At 41.8% G+C, this 20,000-nt stretch overlaps 1 protein-coding gene across 1 annotated transcript in view; it reads right to left on the bottom strand.

Annotated features, from left to right (window-relative positions):
• Nucleotides 1-14,482: 14,482 nt before the first annotated feature.
• The window catches only part of cfdp1 (craniofacial development protein 1), a 63,311-nt gene continuing 57,793 nt past the window's right edge, over nt 14,483-20,000 (bottom strand). The window contains exon 7 of the mRNA XM_063197428.1: nt 14,483-16,257. Within this exon, the coding sequence (XP_063053498.1) occupies nt 16,167-16,257 (91 nt within the window). The 3' untranslated portion in view covers nt 14,483-16,166. The remainder of the gene's footprint in view (nt 16,258-20,000) is intronic.

Raw genomic sequence — 20,000 nt, forward strand, 5'->3', positions numbered from 1 at the left:
TTATTGCAAGGGGGAGGTGGGAAAATCCCCCTTTAGGCAGAGCTAGTGTTAGGTTCAAACCCTTAACATTTGTAAATATGAAATACCTGAAATGAAAGACACAGAGAATCCTTAATTAAGTTTCAAACCGGCTTGGAGAGCGGATGGGGAGAACCGTCAGCTACCATTTTCCCCACTCGTTCTAAACGATGTAATAGCCATAAGTCATATTTATTGAAGGATTTTCCCTGATAACAATTATCTCTTATCCGCTAAGGGGAAAAGGGGGCGTACCCGGATAGAGATTAATTCATTCACACACACACACACACAAACACACGAACACACGAACACACTAGCCAGGCTGCGCCCTCCTAGTGACGCAACACCTTCGGCGGCGCTGCAGATCGAATCTCGATTGCAAGTCTATGATAATCAGGCAAGGAACACACAGTCCTTGGCCTGCCATGTGGAGATGCAACTCTGTTGTTTGGGCATTCCATTGTTCTGGTACAGATAAAGTCCTCGCACAGTCCAGTAATCTTCTGCAGCCTTGAATAGGAATTCTTGAATGCGAAAGGGCACATTTGTGCCACGGCAACATGTTTGCTCTCATATAGAATAAAATACAGTTCCAACATTTCCCCCTGTTTATTCTATATAGAGACAAACATTAACATCATCCAGTGATCACTTCAAATGATTTTTTCTTTAAATAGGTACACTTAGAGGCCCCGAGCATAATCCCCTGGGTCAGGGAACAGATCAGGGACCTGGATGGAATCGTCAGATTGGTGTGGAGGCTCATGGTCTCCACCAACAACATCATCATAGTGTCATCGACATCACTATCCTGTCTAGTTAGAAGAGCATATAGGTTTGACATTTTTTCTTCCATTTGTGCAATGGCAGTGGTACTAAATCTGGTGCACAACACTCTAATACAAGGAATACAACAACATCCACATAACGTGAGGATCGCCGCAAATATTGCAATAGACATGATTATGGACGCTGCCAACTGTCTGTATTTGCCAACATGTCAGAGAAACCATCCCACACTGAAGTGTCGACCCTGGAGTGGTCTTTCATTTTCTTTTTGGTTGAGGGATCCCAATCCCTCTATCGCCCTGGTGAGACTTCCGTCAGCTGCCGTATTGTTCGGTATGAAGGAACAACATTGATAACCAAAAACAGAGCACACACTCCTATCGGCCAAAAGCATATCAACCGCAATACGAGATTGGAATGCGATTAGGCAGGTTGCCTTCAGTTGTTCATGGATGGCCCTGAACTCGAATTCAGTTTTGTTGCCCAGCGCCTGCACATTTATAGTGGATGTTGTTCATTCTGTCCACATTTTTGTTTATAGTACACCACCAACATACAAATGATTCAAACCCTGATGCAATTTGATTCCACATTGTAGCTCTCTTATGTTTGTTTTAGGTTAGGTTAAGGGGTGAAGTTTCAGAACAAGGTTTCATTTAACATGTGCCCTATACACATATTTGTTTGATGCACTGATTAATCCTAAAATATCTCTCCTGTTTGAGACATGTGCCATCCACATGACTCAATAAGACTTAAGTAATTTCCGAAACAGACTTTGAGCACAGTAAATGATGAGAAGTAAACATCTTCCAACACCCTCCAGTTCATAGGTGCATGAGTGATTCTACGATTCCCCTACGCTTTTGGCAAAAGCAAAAAGTCAATTATCAGTATTTTTTCCCAACTAAATGACCTAGATGTTTACATAGTGCCAAACAAACAAATTGCCAAGCTTAATCTTAATAGTTAGTGGAATTGGCAAATCAAATCCACGGACTTAAAAGTGTAGCCGAATCAGAGAATCACTCGCATAGCCTACATCAAGGCAGGCTTTTTCAAACATTTGTTTAAAAAAAATAATAATAAGCTCTCAGAAGTCAACTCATCCACACACAGACATTAGTGTGGGGGAGGTGCGCAGTTGTAACAGATTAGAGAGCATTATAATAGAGAAGAAACAAAAAATGTTTTGTTAGTTTAGACAAAACAAAACCCAAAGCCGCCCAACCATTCTCTCATAATCTACAATCAAAATAAAATAGATAGCTCTACATTCCCGGGGAACAACAATTTATCAAGAGCAAAATTATGAAAAAGAAAATTACTCTGGTCAGTATCTGACTATTGTGGCTCACGTTTACATTACAGTTCCTTACAGAAAAGCATGCCGTACAAAATGACTATACCCATAGTATTGGCTGTCTTTACATGATAGTTAGGCCTGCATAAATCACTTTGTAACAGAACTGAAATATATATTGGCATGCAGTCCTCACTGTCCTTTTGTCATGAGGTCATGGTGATATAGGGGCTTAGCCCAACTCCTGCCAATAATGTCAGTACATTTAAAAATGTATTTTGTAAAAATACAAAAAATTGAGTATGAGTAATATTTGAGAATCCAAAGATCAACCAATCAAAATGTAAGAGATAAAAAGAAAGAAAACACAACTGCCATTGTAAAATACGCAACTTTAAAAGAAAAATGAAACAAACAACCGGACAGACCCTTTATCTAAGGTATAAAGGTAAGACCTTGTCTAACTTTAGGTCAAACTTTTCATGGTTTGAAAGAAAGAAAAAAAATAACAGTTGTTATTTTATCAAGTGTTATAACTAAAATGATTACCCAATTGAAACAAAACAAACTCTGGGAAAATCTTGTGAAACTTATCAAATTAAAAACAAAATTCACTTAACCTAGCGATCATTGGTATTGTCTAGGTTCCTTCCATTCACATCAGCTGTGTTTCAGCTCGTTTCCATAACACTGGGCCTGTTCCTCAAAGAACACAAAAAAAAGTATTATAGGGAAAACAACTTTCTTTCATGTACACTCAAGCCAGATCAATTTGAAATCAAATCAGAGCAAAAAATTATTGACTTCATGTATCGGCTACATAAAACATTTTGTAACGGAACTAAAACCTTATTGGCAATCAGTTTTCACTTTGATTGCAAGTTGACGACTGAAATGAAAAGACAGAGAGACAACTGTCTCTTTGTTTATAAATCAAACAAATGAAAATATAAGGATCCCAACGTCATCAAATTCAAACTTTTAAAAGCAAATAGAGAACATTGACATGTCTCATCACACACCATGTGAAGCAATGTTCACACCTACAGTATTAAACTAATGACAATGATAGATATTTAACATATCTTTAAGCTTTGGTATTGTTTATCTAGGTCGGTGTTCAGATTTCTTTTTTTTTTTTTAGTTCTTATTGTCTTTTCAGTGACAAACAGGTGGTTTAGCATACACTGTTGGAGGTCTCAATATTAAGTGTCTTTCTGTCTCTGCCACAGAAATTTGCATGTTTATAGTTGGGCCTGCTGTGTCTGATAAGGGTTGCCTGCAGAAGACCTTGGGCTACTTAGAGAGAGCCTCTGAGCCTTTTAATATCTATCCGAGCTAATGAAAACATCTACACATAGGACACTGTTATCTTTGCTGGGGTGATTTTGTCAAGCGCCTCTGTGTATTCAGAGTCTAGTTTATCAGAGTCAACATTGTGCTCCAGTCATTAAAATAAACCATTAAAATTAAAATTATTAATTCATTAAAATTAAACCAAACCCATGATCCATTGATCAATAACTCATCAAAATAGAACATAATAAGGCAAGAAATTCGATGAAATAAAACAAAGAAATAAGTCATAGTTAAACGTCAATCAAAACAAAATGACAACCTAAATTTCTAGAAATGTTCAGCACATGTGACCTAACTCTCAGACCAGGTCCAAATTAGGTTTACTCACAGCACCTTTGGGCCATCAAATAACGCCTGCGTTATTTCAAGATCTCAAACCCATTGTTCTTTTTTAAAAAAAATAAAAAATAAATAAGAACAAGGAGAAAGCTTCATCTATTCTTTAGAAGAAACAAAGACATTTTCGTACTGTAAATCATGAAAGCAAACTCTTTTGCAACTACACTACACTACCATGACAGTGCACGGGGCCTTTAGTAATACATTATGACTTGGTCATTGCCATTCTGGTAACAGCTAATTTATAATGCCGTGTCTTAAAGGCTTAAACATTAACATGTTAACTTTCAATTGAAAATAGTAAAGAAACAACATAACTCCACAACCCCGTTTTCTCCTAATCAAAACTAAATGGGTAAGAATGTGTGGAAAAACAAAATCATGACAAAATCCTACACCTCAAAGTTGAATTGTAGAATAAAATAAAAGGCTTATTCTTATTTTAAAAATGTTGTTTCAACATGTGCACTCCCAAGCTCCAGCTAACTCTGAACACAATAGAGTACCTCCACTAAACACTTCAAAAAAAATTCTTCCACTCTCAGACATATTTAGGCACTCACTCCACAGATACACACGTACACTCCACAGACACATATACAATCTTTCTCACACACACAGTGGGGTGTCCCACTAGGACAATTCATACAACAAATAGGGCCCACACAGACAGACAAACAGATATCCATATTACTTGCCTTGTATGACACAGTGTTATACAAATACAATTATTATTATTATTATTATCATTATTATTATTATTATTATTATATGGTAGGCTATCTGAGACATTAACTGCTCAGTGGGTAATCCAAATGGCTGTCATTTGCTTTTTTTTTTTTTTATTTTCTTTTTTTTGTTTGCACCAGAGTCACAGAGGAAACGTACGGGGGTCCCTTGGACCAGAAGGGTAATTTCAGGTCTAATTTTTTCTTGGTAAAACAATCCGTCTAAGTTTAGAACGACGTCTACCTCTTCCACATCCCCGTCCGTTTCCTCATTATCATCAAACCAGTAATCGGCCGAGGGGCCATGCCCGTACGGTCGATACTGGTGCTCTCGGTCTAGTCAGGAATTTTGGTGTTGGCCTCGACGTTGGCCGTGATAGTTTTGGTGTTCATTGTAGTGTTCCTGTTGGCCCTGCTGGCCAGGCCATAAATGTTAGGTTTGTTGTAGACAACTTTCCATTAAACCCATAGTTTTTTACTCAGTAACACAGCGGTGCTACTGCACTAGGATTTTCTCTATGCACGATTTTCCAGTCCTTGCATTGCATTTCAGCAAGGAACTTTTCACTTCTTTTGCTGTTACTGCCCCCCATTTTGTCTCTATGAATTTAGTCCAACGTCACAACACCTACAGTGCCTCTATTGTTGGATACACTTTTCAACAAGATAGCGATCAACGATCGTTTGTGGTAAGATTCACTTCAACCTCACAGGTGGAATCTTCTTGCATACAGGCTTCCACAAAGACTCGCTATTTGAACCTTGTTGTATTGGTATGAAACGTATTACCGAGTGGTAATACGAATCCTTTCACGCACACTTTCTCTCAACGCAGAGAACACAGAATTTAAACTAGTTTCTCGTACTAGGGGAGTCTGCCCTCCCTTTACGTTTACCTGATAGAGTCTAGAATTGTCAGGGTTTTGTCTTCTCTTATTTTACCGTCTTTTCATTCAATCCTTTTTAAATAAAAATAAAAATGTAGGCCTACTCACGATTCTCTGGTCTTTTCAAGATTCCCGTCAACCGTCGGATCCCAGCCTGCGAGGGAGAGACCAGTCCCGGAAACGGGTCTTAGTGCTGTGGCCACAGACTTTCCTGGTTCCCTCCTCGCGTGCTGGAATCGTCGGGTATCTTGGGATCCGGTTCTGAAGGACCAAGTAAATGTTAGGTTCAAACCCTTAACATTTGTAAATATGAAATACCTGAAATGAAAGACACAGAGAATCCTTAATTAAGTTTCAAACCGGCTTGGAGAGCGGATGGGGAGAACCGTCAGCTACCATTTTCCCCACTCGTTCTAAACGATGTAATAGCCATAAGTCATATTTATTGAAGGATTTTCCCTGATAACAATTATCTCTTATCCGCTAAGGGGAAAAGGGGGCGTACCCGGATAGAGATTAATTCATTCACACACACACACACACAAACACACGAACACACGAACACACTAGCCAGGCTGCGCCCTCCTAGTGACGCAACACCTTCGGCGGCGCTGCAGATCGAATCTCGATTGCAAGTCTATGATAATCAGGCAAGGAACACACAGTCCTTGGCCTGCCATGTGGAGATGCAACTCTGTTGTTTGGGCATTCCATTGTTCTGGTACAGATAAAGTCCTCGCACAGTCCAGTAATCTTCTGCAGCCTTGAATAGGAATTCTTGAATGCGAAAGGGCACATTTGTGCCACGGCAACATGTTTGCTCTCATATAGAATAAAATACAGTTCCAACACCTAGGCAGACCTAAGGACTGTTCTATTCAATGCTAGGAGCATTATGACACGCCCCTTTAGGCAGACCGGAACCTGGTCACGTTAGGTGCCCATAGAAACCTATTATGTTGGCATATCTCTATATACTTAAAGAATCTCTGATGTTACAGCCCCACCCACCAATGACCACACACGGGCATGGTGCAGCACAAGGCTACTATCGGCTGTATTGGTCTACATAGGCCTACAGTATTGATAAACTTATCCACATGGACTAAGAAAATAGGAGTTATTTATATCCCCGAAACGCGGAGCGTCGGGGATGTAATGGTTTTGCGTGCGCCGCCGCCGCCGCGTAAGGTCTTTCGTGTTAACGCGATAACTTTTGAACGGATGTTTGGATTTGTCCCAGATTTGGTGTGTGAATGCTCTAGGGCAGGTTCATGAACTGATTCGAGTTTGGAGGTCAACAATTTCAAGATGGCCGAATTCAAGATGGCCGAATTTTTGTTTGGCCCATTACTTCTGACCGGGTGGATGGATTTGTCCCAGATTTGGTGTGTGAATGCTGCAGGGTGGGTTCATGAACTGATTAGAGTTTGGAGGTTAACACTTTCAAGATGGCCGAATTCAAGATGGCCAAATTTTTGTTTGGTCCATAACTTCTGACCGGGTGGATGGATTTGTCCCAGATTTGGTGTGTGAATGTTCTAGGGTAGGTTCATGAACTGATTCGAGTTTGGAGGTCAACAATTTCAAGATGGACGAATTCAAGATGGCCGAATTTTTGTTTGGCCCATTACTTCTGACCGGGTGGATGGATTTGTCCCAGATTTGGTGTGTGAATGCTCTAGGGTGGGTTCATGAACTGATTACAGTTTGGAGGTTAACACTTTCAAGATGGCCGAATTCAAGATGGCCGAATTTTTGTTTGGTCCATAACTTCTGACCGGGTGGATGGATTTGTCCCAGATTTGGTGTGTGAATGTTCTAGGGTAGGTTCATGAACTGATTCGAGTTTGGAGGTCAACAATTTCAAGATGGACGAATTCAAGATGGCCGAATTTTTGTTTGGCCCATTACTTCTGACCGGGTGGATGGATTTGTCCCAGATTTGGTGTGTGAATGCTCTAGGGTGGGTTCATGAACTGATTACAGTTTGGAGGTTAACACTTTCAAGATGGTCGAATTCAAGATGCCCAAATTTTTGTTTGGTCCATAACTTCTGACCGGGTGGATGGATTTGTCCCAGATTTGGTGTGTGAATGCTCTAGGGTAGTTTCATGAACTGATTCGAGTTTGGAGGTCAACAATTTCAAGATGGCCGAATTCAAGATGGCCGAATTTTTGTTTGGCCCATTACTTCTGACCGGGTGGATGGATTTGTCCCAGATTTGGTGTGTGAATGCTATAGGATGGGTTCATGAACTGATTACAGTTTGGAGGTTAACACTTTCAAGATGGCCGAATTCAAGATGGCCGAATTTTTGTTTGGTCCATAACTTCTGACCGGGTTGATGGATTTGTCCCAGATTTGGTGTGTGAATGTTCTAGGGTAGGTTCATGAACTGATTCGAGTTTGGAGGTCAACAATTTCAAGATGGCCGAATTCAAGATGCCCGAATTTTTGTTTGGCCCATTACTTCTGACCGGGTTTCACCATTTCAGTGAATCTACCATATCAGGTAGGCCTACAGTGTAATAACCAGTGTAACAATATTTAATACCATGTAATACTAGTGTAATACCAGTGTAAAAATAGGCAATACCAGGTACAGTGTAATAACCAGTGTAACAATATGTAATACCATGTAATACTAGTGTAATACCAGTGTACAAATATGCAATACCATGTAATACCACTTACACACAAATAGCCTACATGATATAAGTACAAAATTGGTACATGGTGTCACACTGGTATGACGTGGTATTAAATATTGTTACACTGGTTATTACACTGTACCTAATGTGGTATATCCACTGTAATAGTGAACCATTAAAACAGTGTTACCATTTGCCCCATTTTTTCCTTCATTTTCACAATAGTCATTTGGTTTTAAGCCTATGCACGTCATTGATCTATGTATAGATATTAAATATATTTATTTTATATTTTTTATTTATCATAAACGTTCATGAAAAGGACGGGAGTGGTAGGAATGATTGGGGACTGGAAGCGTCGCGTTTCGGGGATATACCTTAAGCAGTCGAAGGCGACTGCACAGGCAGTCTAGTTTGATCTGTAATTTTCTGGTAGTTGTTGAAGCTGACACCGGCATTGTTGTTGCCTCACACTTGTTATTAAATGATGTGACGCTTCTCATTGCGGAATTTCAGAAATGCCAAGCTTCATGAGGCATACTGTTTTACAGGGCACACTGTCTGTGCACTCCCAGTAGGAGGAGTGGATGATGTTGCGCATCCAACATTTCAGTCTGATGTCTGCTCTTTGCTGAATCTAATGGTGTAGGCCAGTGGTTTTCAAATTGGGGGCCGGGGACCCCTGGAGGGCCGCGAAGGGGTGCTAGGGGGGCTGCGGCAGGTTGGCAGGAAAACTATAGCACAATTTTAATTTAAACTAGACTGCATTCTTGTAGAAAATGCTAAAAGTGGGCTTGCCTTTTGGGCCAAAGCATACAATTTGTTTATAAAACGGTGTTGTGAAGACGGGCAAGACACTGGCAGCCAACCACGTGAGCTAAGTTTTTGACCAACAGCGGTCTCCAACAATCAGAGGTTGAGTTGTGTGCAGCCAGGGTTGTGCAGCCAGGGGAAAACAAAAATTGAGAACCAATGTGTATAGCAGTTGTAGTAAAAATAACGGTAACACTTCCAAATAAGGGGCCATAATTAACAGCAAAGTAGCTATAACCTAATACTTTAGTAAGGGTTAATAATCATTACTTAACGCCACATTAGACACATATTAATTGTTATCAATGTATATGTCAAACATTAGCAAGCAGTTACTTAACTATTAGATAACTATTACCTTGTGTTACAAGTTCATAGCATAAAAATTATTTAACTAATAGATAAGTAAGGGTACAGTAATAGTTAAGTAGCTATTAGGTCATACTTAACTAAGAACCTAAATTAACACTTACTTAATACACAAGTAAGGCATAACTAATGAATAAATAATACTGAAATATTGTCTGTGGATTGAGTACCCATCATGCACTGCACTTCTTGGAGCTACTATTTTCAGACATTAACTTAATTATCACAAAGGAATGGTTTAGTTTCGCTTCAAAACTATTACTCTTCATAATGTTCTGCATTTATTGTAGGGTTTTTACCATTAAAACTAATAAGTGAAATATGAACAAATTACATCTCATCACCCCACCATCATTGTACGTCCAATCCTTGCTATATAATGGCTCCTGTTGCCATTATTACAGTGATTTGAACGAATGAATACTAGACGTCACAGTAGACTAATTACTTAACTATTAGGTATGCGCAGCCAACTCTATTATAAGGGTCCCAAACACCAATATCTATGGATTAATTAACCATTAGTTATCCGCAGCCAACTCTAATATAAGGGTCCCAAACACCAATATCTATGGATTAATTAACCATTAGTTATCCTCAGCCAACTCTAATATAAGGGTCCCAAACCCCAATATTTATGTATTATTTATCCATTAGTTATGCCATACTTTTGTATTAAGTAAGTATTAATTTTGGTCCTTAGTTAAGTATGACCTGATAGCTACTTAACTATTAACTGTGCCCTTACTTATCTATTAGTTAAATAATAATATGCTATTGTTATCTAATAGTTAAGTAACTGCTTACTAATGCTCAACATATGCATCAATAACAATTAATATGTGTCTAATATGGCGTTAAGTAATGATTATTAACCCTTACTTAAGTATTAGGTTATAGCTACTTTACTGTTAATTATGGCCCCTTATTTGGAAGTGTTACCAAAATAACATAATCTAACTTAGCTAATGAACACTGAAGAGTAACTGTCAGAACCCTTAATTGGCAACACCTGTTCTGGTTGACTCACTAGGCCCAGCAGCTAACTAATTAGTCCTCACAGCAAGCAGTGGTTGCCATTGAGTATTCTACAGCAGAGTTCTAAAATTCAAAAAATTGACAGTTACTCTTCAGTGTTCCATGCCTTCCTTAATTAGCCACACCTGTTTTGGTTCTGAGTACTGACAGTTAATTTTGTGCCGTAAAAAGTACACCAAAATAAACCAAAATAACCTTAACAATATTCCCATTAAGAACTGCATTATAATTATCTATTTCATCTCTGAACATTACTTCTGTTGTCACGTTATTATTTTATATACCGGTATTCCAGTGGGGCGCTGACTAACAGACCTAGATTATGATTGTGAAAAGGGATGCAAAGAAAAAGTATGGCATGGCCCATGTAAGGTGGGCCTTGGCTGCAATATACCAGTATGTGGGGGGCTTTGCCATGGTAAAGTTTGGGAACCCTTGCTGTAGGCCTACCGATGCTAAGCCGCTGGCAGTATTTTAGCACCTGAATTAATTCCCTCAGACGTTTGCAAACAAACTATATACAAAACGTTAATCACAAATTCTGTACATTGTTTGTCACATTGTATAAGCAGGTGAGTGATGGCACGAGCAGTCACGTCAACATTTCGGTCGGATTGTATAGTCAGTGGAAAAATCCTAGCCTGGTTCTAACGCAGACCCTCATGCATTTTCGCCCAACTCTGGTTCTCACACAGATGATTAGTAACAACCCTCTGTGTGAGAACCAGGTCAGAAAAATTTGACCCAAATATTGAAGCTGTGGTGAACTCGCAATATTTCTCTTCAGCCGAAAGTGAACACACCAGTGCAGGGGGAGGAGGGACGAGGAGATAGAGGTGCTGTTTCCACGTAGCAGGATATTTTTTTAGTAGGGTATTTTTTTCTCCTGCTTAGGTGTAAACGCAACGTGGATAAAAATAAATCCTCCATTGTAACAAATGCGTTTCAGCCCCCTAAATAGGATATTTTTAAAGCCTCCTTTCTTATATCTGGATCTTAAATATCTGCTACATGGAAACGGAATGCCAAAACCAATGAAACCAGGAGAAAAAAATATCCACATTTAAAAATATCCTGTTACGTGGAAACAGCTCCAGAGAGACGAAAGGATGGAGCAAAGTCACAGATCGTAATAGCCTAGGTCTACAGAGAAAACAGAACAATCAACTGACCTACTGTATGTCACCTGTGGCTTCCTAGATCAGTAGATTGTTCTGTTTTCTCTGCACCTGTGGCTTCACCCGCTCCATTCTCTCGTCTCTCTCCCTTACATTGGTGTTCATGGCTCTTCGGCTAAACAGAAATTTTGCAAGTTCCCCACAGAGGTCACAAATTGCACCCAAACAAATGTGGTCTTCTGGTAGTTCTAATTCTATGTTTCCTTGATTATTATTATTTTTTAAATGGGGTTAACATGGCAGTTCCCCAGTGCTCATGTCATGTTGCTCTTGAACATGGCCATTTCCCAAGAGCTGGCGTCGCGTTGCTCTCAAATAGCCTACTCTACGCTGGGCCCAGTTTTAAAAGTAGAACGGTGCGTATAAAATGTTCACCCGGTAGCAAAAGAATATGGCTGGCCAAAACCCACATTCGAAAAATAGTATGGCTTAAGATGTGCTTTTTAAATAGAAAACGTATACAACCAAACCAACCAAAGGGCAAGGGGATGTCTCAAGTAGCCTATTGTACTGGACAACATGTACCCCATGTAAATGCACCACGTCTTATTTAAGTGGAATCGCCTGAGTACTACAAGGCTTTGGACTGTCTAACGAGGCAAGAAATAAAGAGAGAGAGTCTGCTCTCACGCTGTCCCACTCGCTTAAACATCTGCAGTTGTTTCACACACCCTCACCTTGACATCAATGCTGTTGGCAGTTATGAGGGGTCAGAGCGCTCTCCTCTCTTCCCCTTGCATGCAGATAATAATAATAACTCTTTTAATACGGAGATATCTCCTCCTACATTATTGTGTGTTTATGATCTCACCTCTATTTGATCTTTATTTCCTCACAGTAATACGTTTGGTTGGTATTTCTGCTTGATTTGCAATTACCCTTGATTAGAAGTAGTGTTGCACCGATACCATTTTTTGGCCCCGATACCGATACCCGATACCTGGCTGTGCAGTATCGGCCGATACCGATACCACCCTATTTGAAATGTATATACATGAAGGGCTGCAGTGCATACCACTTGGATGTAAAATCATTGCATGGCTCTGTCAGGCTGCTGCCTACCTTTGCGAAACAGGAAAAAGACTAATACAGCGTGAATCCAGCAAAACCTTTTATACTTTTTAAATACCTCTATGAAATAACTAATTTCAAGGCTGTTTGTCATACAAGCACCTGTAAATGGTATCGGTGCCCTATTTGTTGGTACTCGCCGATACCGATACCACCATTTTAGTGCTGATCTACCAATCCACCGATACTGGTATCGGTATCGGTGCAACACTAATTAGAAGTGAAATGTTATGCGAATAGAGGGGTGGAAGTAGTCGTTTCTTACGAGTGCTAACCTCCCCTACCCGCAAGCAAACAATAAACAAACTAAATAAACATGGGCACTACAGATCTATATTGCTATTCTGGATGTCTCTTCATAGGAGGACACTTGTCTCCGATGGCATATTGTTGTATGCGTTTTCTACACGCCACGCCACGCTCAGTAACATCTGTAGTTAATGCATTTTCAACATGATTTTTCTCCGAAACGAGACAGAGTTGGACCAATTTTTTTTTAACACGAGACAAAGCAGGTATTGTAAAGCCTATTTCCGGTCTAAACTCAATTTCGACCAGATATGCAGTTACTGCATTCTTGTTTGGTATACGGCAGTATAGTGAGGGGTAGACGGTTGGGGTAGGGCTGTGCAATATATCGAATTTATATTGTGATATCAATATTGCTGTCAAACAATATCAAATTTCATAATATCGAGTTGAAACAATATTTTTGTCTTTTGTCTATACTGCCAAAAGGTAGGTAACGCTAAGCACAATACATTCCCCTCCACTTGAGCCATTGTGAGCACAGAGCATACTTGCTACCCAACACTCAGGCAGAACACCACTGTGTGTTTTTCTATGGCCCTCCACTCACACTGCTGAAAGGAGAGAAGATTATTTGTCTTTTAAAGAAATATTGTTTAAAAAAATCGTGATATCAATATGGACTGAAATAATCGTGATATTGATTTTTCTCATAATCGAGCAGCCCTAAGTTGGGGAGAAGGAAGCATGGGGTAGAGGAGTCCAGTTGTAGAGTAGTGGATGGGGTAGAGGAGTCCAGTTGTAGAGTAGTGGACGGGGTAGAGGAGGGCAGTTGTAGAGTAGTGGACGGGGTGGAGTTATAGTAGAGGGATGGATTGGGTGGAGGACTAAGGAGAAGGGGCGGGATGAATAGGAGTGGAGGAGGAGAGGGATGAATAGAGGCGGAGGAGGAGAGGAATGGATAGAGGCGGAGGAGGAGAGGGATGAATATGGAGTAGAGGGATGAATGGGGATGGAGGAGTAGAGGGATAAATAGGGGTGGAGGAGGAGGAGGAGGAGGAGAGGGATGAATAGAGGAGGAGGAGGAGGAGGAGAGGAATGGATAGAGGCGGAGGAGGAGAGGGATGAATATGGAGTAGAGGGATGAATGGGGATGGAGGAGTAGAGGGGTGGATGAGGTGGAGGAGTGGAGGGGTAAGGAGAGGCTATAGTCTGCTGGGTATCTGGGATGAAATGGTGCCCTGAGGGGGGCATGTGCAGTGGGCACATTGAGTGCGTGTATGGAGTATGTGTATGGCTGTGTGTGTGTGTGTGTGTGTGTGCGTGCGTGCGTGCGTGCGCGAAAGAGTGTGTTTGTTGTGTGTGTTGTGTGCCCGCAAGTGTGTGTGCACGTGTGTGTTTGTGTGTGTGTAGAGGGTATGGCAAAGAAGATTCTGATGAAATACTTAGAGGCAGTTGGCACAACATCTCTTTCAGACCCTGAAGGTGTGTGTGTGTGTGTGTGCGCGTGTGTGTGTGCGCGTGTGTGTGGTGGGGTGGGATTCAGAATGGGAAATGGGGGAAGGGAATGCCTCGTTAGAGGTTCAAAGAAGTTCAAAGCAATTAAAAACAAGAGCTCATTATTAAAAATGGCGGTAAAACCTTGTTTAATAGCATGTCACACTCGGGGAAAATGTTGTGGAAAGTGGAAAATGTGAACAGAAGCACAATTTGCACATCAGACACAGCAGAGGCTGTTCCCAAGAACCTGCACTGAGAATAACATAAACATGGCATAAAAACACTCCAGAGAGAGAGAGAGAGAGAGAGAGAGAGAGATTGATAGAGAAAGAGAGCGACAGAGAGGGAGTGAGACAGACAGAAAGAAATAGAGAATGAAAGAAAAAGAAAAACAGTATGTTTGTGTGTAAGAGAGTGAGAGAGAGCGAGAGAAAGAGAGAGAGAGAGAGAGAGAGAGAGAGAGAGAGAGAGAGAGAGAGAGAGAGAGATCGTCAGAGAGAGACCAACAGAGAAAGAGAGTGAAACAGAAGGAAAGAAATAGAGATGGAGAGAAAGAGATAGAGAGAGAGACGGTGAAAATGAAAGAAAAAAAAACGTATGTATGCGTGTGTATGTGTGAGAGAGACAGAAAGAGAGAACACGAGAGAGAGAGAGAGAGAGAGAGAGAGAGAGAGAGAGAGAGAGAGAGAGGGTGAACTTGTGAAGGGTGATTACTCTTCTACATGCACTCTGTTATTACACATGAGAAAGAGCTACAGTAAGTACAGCTCTGAGCTCCAGTCAAGACATGGCATTACAGTCTAATAATATCTTACTGACAATCACTGTTTTTCTGTTACTGTACCACTCCTGCACAATATAGATGGCTGACATACATACACACACATGCACACACACGCATATGTATGAACGCACATGTTGACACATCGGGCTAATTTCCACTTCAGGATCACAGAAAGTAACGATAAAGTCATTGTATGACATTACAAAAATCTAAAAAGGATGATCTGCAATGGAGTCACTGATGTTAAGGTCTTCAGTCCACATCACTTTAGTTGCACCCTTCTCGTTGGCTCTCTGGCTGTCAATCAAACTCCTTTGCCCAGTGTTCCCCCAAGAAAGCATCTAAATCCCACCGCCCCTTTTTATTAACCGTCCAATCAGAACAATGTGAGTACAGCACACAACAGCCAGAGCCACAGAATTCAGAGTTGTGACAAACGGGGTACAGGAAGTCAGTTGGTGACATGATTCACGTAGATTCAAATAGTTCTAGGCAGCGGCTTTCTTTCCACTAAAAACAAACAAAGAATCACTACATAACAAGCAAAAGATGATATAAAATGAACAACAATGAATTACATTTACCTTTACTGCACTTTCTGTGTTCTACACTCACTTCCTGGAACTATTGTGGAACGGTGTCAACGAAGATTTGTGTGTCAAAGGCTCCATGAGCCGCCATCTTTGTGTAAAAATGGAACACAGAGGTCAATGGGATTAACCTGACTCTTACTTCCATGGGAATGACTTCACCAGATCATTCACACGTAGGGGGCCACCCAAACTGTGTGACTCTGACACTGTGTTGGAATAGAGTCCTCTGAATAGGCACTACACCATAGCATAGCATAGTGTGTGTATGTGTGTGTGTGTGGGTGTGTGTGTGTTGTTGATGATGATGATGTCCGTCATTGTTTATATTGTTGAAGCATATAGTTCTGTCCAAATGGAATGTGTGTGTGTGTGTGTGTGTGTGTGTGTGTGTGTGTGTGTGTGTGTGTGTGTGTGTGTGTGTGTGTGTGTGTGTGTGTGTGTGTGTGTGTGTGTGTGTGTGTGTGTGTGTGTTGTCCTCCTCGTGACTGCGTCATCGTTTCATGTTGTTGAGGCGCACGGTTTTCTCCAGCTGGAACTGCCGCTGGTCAACTCTCTCCAAGAAGTTCATCCGCTCCACATACCTGCAGACAGAGAAGAGCAGAGGAAAGGAAAGGGATTAGTGTGTGTGTGTGTGTGTGTGTGTGTGTGTGTGTGTGTGTGTGTGTGTGTGTGTGTGTGTGTGTGTGTGTGTGTGTGTTGATTTTTGGAAGATGGAAGACTGAGATCATCTCGGCAAAAACAATGACACAATGATACAATTACAATGACACCAAAAAGAATGTACAGCCTTTCGAGCGCCATTGGGGGCTGTCCCTTGCACGGGTGAGGAATAAATGCAATTTCGCTGTGTGCAGCAGTGTTCATTTGTGTGCTGTGGAGTGCTATGTCACAATGACAATGGGAGTTAGAGTTTCCCAGTTGGGCTTTCACTTTTACTTCACAGTGTGTAACAATAAAATGCAATGTCGTAGTGCTTTGTGGGGAACCGGCCCCTGACACTCTGATGGTACGGGTAAGTCTGAACATGTGATGCGTGACATAACCTCATCTCGGCCTCCATCTAAACTTTAATGATCTTTCCAAACAACACGAGCTCAATGACACAGCACACTCAATGAGGGTGATACACATTCGATACCGCAACACTCCCAACAAAACACTATTACAAGACTGTCAAAGGCACCCTATGACCCAGAGAAACACTACTGATGATGCGTACCAGTAAATTCAATTCCCCTTCAAGTCCACCAGCCGGAGCGTCACCCCCTGATCTGTGCAGTCCAGGCAGGCGGAAATTTGCAGCGTTTTGGCTCTTTCAACTCCTGCAGTAATGCTGCATGTAGACCAGCTATGACCTCCAGTACGCGACCCAGGTAGCTGAGGTCGCAAAAGAAGTTTCGCCGTGAATTCGCTTTATTCGCTCTGGACGTGACATTGACATGTTTCATTTAGCTAATCACATAACGACTCTGGCTTGACAGCCTGGGACATTCGGAGATATGAACATTCCAATTGGTTTTCACCGAACCGCGTCATAGCTCATTACCATAATATTGGCTTTACTTTAATCGTTGAAATTCGCTCTGGTCGCTTCGCGCCTGGCGAATTCGCTTTGGTAGCCTTATTCGCCTACCCTCCATAGAGAAATAATGACTCCTGTCACTCAGGTAGCGTAGATCGCGCTTGATTATACACACAGTTTAATGCAGATGGGCAGCCAGTTCAGTGTAGTTTCTTACACAGCTCTGCAGGACAAAAGGTGAACAGAGAAGAGTGGTCATAGGTCATAGTGAAGCACTGAGATGGACAAGACTGCTGACTCACGTTCACGCCAACATGAACACATGAACACACACACTGATGCTGTTACACAATCGTTTCCTGTTGCAGTGTGTGGGGAAAGTCCTCTGCAGTGTCATCATCTCACTTGGATCTCTCTCTCTCTCTCGCTCGCTCTCTCGCTCTCTGTTACTGGTCGCTCTCTGTCTCTGTCTGTCTGTCTGTCTGTCTGTCTGTCTGTCTGTCTGTCTGTCTGTCTGTCTGTCTGTGTCTCTCTCTCTCTCTCTCTCTCTCTCTCTCGCAGATGATGTTTACCCCCTAGAAAGCATTGTGAAATTTCTGGACGATACATTTGGCCAAGCTGTTGATGTAAGAGAGTTTTTCCCCGATTTACGAAAATTTGAGCTTTCTGTGGTGCATTGGAAGAAGAAGGCAGGGAACAAACAGCTGTGTAAAAAAAAGAAGTACCGGTTGAAAAACCATTTAACGAAAATCCGAAAAATACGAAAGCTTCCTGCTTTGGCAAAGTGATTTCACTGTTTTCTGTGTAGCTCTCTATGTTTTCCCTCTTCATGGCTGTCCCTGGTAGGGGTCTGGTGTTTTCACTACTGTTTGGGTTTCTTTTCCCCCTTTTCTTTCTCTCAATGGAAAGTTTAACAGTAGCATCCCTTAACATTAATGGTGGGAGGGATAGGGGTAAAAGGGCTTTGGTGTCAGAATATATTAAGTTAAAAGGAATTGATGTGGCGTTTTTACAAGAAACACACACAGATGACTACAATGAGGTTGATTGGAGAAGATGGTGGGAAGGGGAGTGTGTTTTAAGCCATGGAACAAATTTGAGTGCTGGTGTAGCAGTGCTCTTTGGGAAACATTTGGATGTTACTATAGAATCCACCATTGAGGTGGTGGGGGGGAGGATTGTGGCTGTAAGGGTGGGCATCAGGGGGCATTATTTTCTTTTTGTGAATGTGTATGCTTTCAACAATGGGGCTGAGCGGGTGGCTTTGTTTAGGAAGCTGGGGGATTTTTTAAAACAACAGGGCCTTGACACCTGTGTGGTTCTTGGGGGGGACTGGAACTGCACAGTTGAAAATTCACTTGATCGACTTGGGGAGGAGACTCACCTCTTGTCGGGGAGGGTTTTGGGGACTATGATTAAGCAGTCAGATTTAATTGATGTATGGAGGAGTAGGAATCCTCATACTAAAAGTTTTACATGGGTTAGAGTGTTGGATTCAAGGGTTACGGGGGCCAGACTAGACAGACTCTATGTGAGTGCCTCCTTTAATAATAAAATTGTCACATCATCCATCACACCATGTGGGTTTTCTGATCATCACTTAATAACTGTTGTTTTTTGTTTGTCAACAACGCCTAAGCCAAGATATTACTGGCATTTCAATAATAGGCTACTGCAAGATAAAACCTTCTGTGAAAACTTTGTCATGTTTTGGGGGTCGTGGAGGGCTCAAAAGTGTAACTTTGTGAATGTGGGTCAATGGTGGGAGCTGGGGAAGACTCATATAAGGTCATTTTGTCAGAGTTACACCTATAACGCCACTGCCACATTGGCGGGGAATATAAAGAGGTTAGAAGAGGAGATAAGCAAGATGGAGGTGGGGGGAGAAAATGAACTTGGGGACATTGATCAAAAAAAGAGACAATTGAGTGCCTTTTTACATGAACGTGCCAAGGGGGCCCTGGTCAGAGCCAGGTTCTCTTCAATAAGAGACATGGATGCTCCGACATCATACTTTTTTAATCTCGAGAAAAAGACTGCGCAACAGAAGCACATGCTCTTTTTAAAGAGGCCAGATGGGACTGTAACAACCAACCCTTACGAGATGAGGGACATGGCAATGGATTTCTATGGACACTTGTATCATCAAACGGACTGTGACCCACAGAGTGCGGAGCAGCTGTTCCGGGGCCTTCCAGTGCTTAGCCCAGAGGACAGGGCGGCCCTGGACCAGCCCATAACTATGCAGGAGCTGACGGGTGCCGTTCAGCAAATGGCGCGGGGGCGGGCGCCAGGAATCGATGGCCTCTCAGCAGACTTCTATCAGGCGTTCTGGGACATTATTGGCCAGGACTACTTTGAGGTCCTGGAGGAGTGTTTCCGGGAGGGGCGGCTACCAACAAGCTCTCGCCGTGCAGTGCTGTCCCTCATACCCAAAAAGGGGGACTTGGGGTCTCTGGAAAACTGGAGACCAGTGTCCTTATTGTGTGTGGACTACAAAATTTTCTCCAAGTGCTTGGCTAACAGGATTAAGCGATACTTGGCAGTGCTGGTACACAAGGATCAGACATATTGTGTGCCGGGACGCACAATAATGGACAATTTATTTTTGGTTAGAGACGTTATTGACTCTGCACAGCAAAACAAGGTTGATGTGGGAATACTGTCTATAGATCAACGCAAAGCGTTCGACCTTTTGGACCATGATTACCTTTTAAATGTGTTAAAAGTGTTTGGTTTTGGGGAAAGAGCCTTATCATGGATTAAACTTTTGTACAGCGAGGCGTCAATCATGCTAAAAGT

Source organism: Engraulis encrasicolus, chromosome 4, assembly GCF_034702125.1.
Source record: "Engraulis encrasicolus isolate BLACKSEA-1 chromosome 4, IST_EnEncr_1.0, whole genome shotgun sequence".
NCBI classification, from domain to species: Eukaryota; Metazoa; Chordata; class Actinopteri; order Clupeiformes; family Engraulidae; genus Engraulis; species Engraulis encrasicolus.